The sequence below is a fragment of the Corticium candelabrum genome, chromosome 8 (genome assembly GCF_963422355.1).
Source record: "Corticium candelabrum chromosome 8, ooCorCand1.1, whole genome shotgun sequence".
NCBI lineage: Eukaryota > Metazoa > Porifera > Homoscleromorpha > Homosclerophorida > Plakinidae > Corticium > Corticium candelabrum.
In genome coordinates, this window is record NC_085092.1 from 5,721,187 (window position 1) to 5,721,997 (window position 811).

Here is an 811-nt window from a genome sequence, read left to right on the forward strand (position 1 = left end):
AACGTGTAAAAACAAGCATATACAGTGTGCCAATAGTTGTGTGCTATTTTACTTAGCTTGAATAGGGTGCGGAAGGGGAAAGTCTAACGCGCGCTAACAGTCGCCGGCAGACATCCGGTTTGGGGTGCACGTGTGTGCCACTGTACCATACCTGTACGACGCGGTTCCAGAACGGATGCATAATGTAGTTGGCGAGGGGCGAAGTGTCCACCGCACTGTACTAGAAACAAACAGGCCAAATGTACAAAATAAAATTTAGCGCGACGCACCCGCGCGGATATCCACAAGTTGCAACAACTTGATGCTTTACATTTGTCCTTTACCTTGTATTTATCAAAACCGGCTAGATGCCTTTCTGTAAGGTAGCGACTGGGAAACATGTGCGTTGCAAATCCTCGACTTCCTCTGATGCATATCCCGGATGTGATTACTGATAATGTAGTTTGGATGTTTTCGAAGCGATTTCATGATTGGTAGGGCAAGAGTTATTAGAGGCACTTTTACTTTCACATTCTTGCACGTTGTGGTGTGACAGGGTACTTTCTCTCGCCGCGTAGACGTCTAGAGAGCTTGTATTGGTGTACATGCACCTAGTGACTGTAGAAGCTATTTGAATAATAGGGCGCAACTTTCCTTTCTCAGAACTTCGTCCGTCTCGGGCGCCTAGGGAGGTGTATGCCCTTAACGGGGGAAGATGCTAGAGACCACAAAATATTTGACTACCATTGCTTGCATGTAATCCCAAGCGAGAGAGATGGCCGGGTGTTTTTCTAGATCTCTGCAATACAAAAAGGTATTTTTAAAAACGGTA

General features: G+C 45.9%; 1 protein-coding gene across 1 annotated transcript in view; it reads right to left on the reverse strand.

Moving 5' to 3' along the window:
* LOC134183571 (ethanolaminephosphotransferase 1-like) overlaps positions 1–401 on the reverse strand; it is a 3,513-nt gene extending 3,112 nt beyond the window's left edge. The window contains exons 1-2 of the mRNA XM_062651156.1: positions 324–401; positions 152–220 (exon numbers count right to left, since the gene is read on the reverse strand). Coding sequence (XP_062507140.1) covers positions 152–220; positions 324–380 — 126 coding nt within the window. The 5' untranslated portion in view covers positions 381–401. The remainder of the gene's footprint in view (positions 1–151; positions 221–323) is intronic.
* Between the last annotated feature and the right edge of the window lie 410 nt (positions 402–811).